The 473-nt window shown below is 61.7% G+C and overlaps 1 protein-coding gene across 1 annotated transcript; it reads right to left on the bottom strand.

The window, feature by feature from the left end:
• On the bottom strand, window positions 1-467 carry rcor1 (REST corepressor 1; the record flags this gene model as incomplete). Its single annotated transcript, XM_035674774.1, is given in 1 exon segment — window positions 1-467. A coding segment is annotated over 1 exon segment (163 nt), but the record flags the coding sequence as incomplete, so codon positions are not given.
• Between the last annotated feature and the right edge of the window lie 6 nt (window positions 468-473).

A 473-nucleotide genomic window follows, 5' to 3' on the forward strand; every position in this document is an offset into this window, starting at 1 on the left:
CGTCGCTGCTGGAGCCTGAACTTCCTTCTTCCCAGCAGCTGGTTCCATTACCGGACAGACTCTTCCCGCCGGGGTTCGCCGCCGCCCCGGGCCCGCTGCCCGCCGGGGCTCGGCCCCTCCGCTTCCCCGGAGCCTCCTGGTTCCTCTCCAGCATCGCCGGCATGACGAGGACGGAGCAGCTCGGGCTAACAGTTAGCTGCTAACTCAGGCTAACAGTGAGCTCGTCAGTTAGCCTAGCTGCAGTGCTAACAGAACCGAGCCGGCTAACGAGCCTCGGAGCTAAAGCTAATGTCCGGTCCGGAGAGCAGCGGCTGGGTCCGTCTCCGAGCGGGAACTGATCGATAATCGAGCAGGAACTGGGTCAGCAGATCAATGAGCTCCAGCAGAGAGATGCTAACAGCTCCAGAGAGACCGAGGCTCCAAACCGAGTCCCAAAAGTTAGTCCGGATCCAGAACAGACCAGATCAGACCGG

The sequence above is a fragment of the Morone saxatilis genome, unplaced genomic scaffold (genome assembly GCF_004916995.1).
Source record: "Morone saxatilis isolate NCDOM2014 unplaced genomic scaffold, NCSU_SB_2.0 Contig3, whole genome shotgun sequence".
NCBI lineage: Eukaryota > Metazoa > Chordata > Actinopteri > Moronidae > Morone > Morone saxatilis.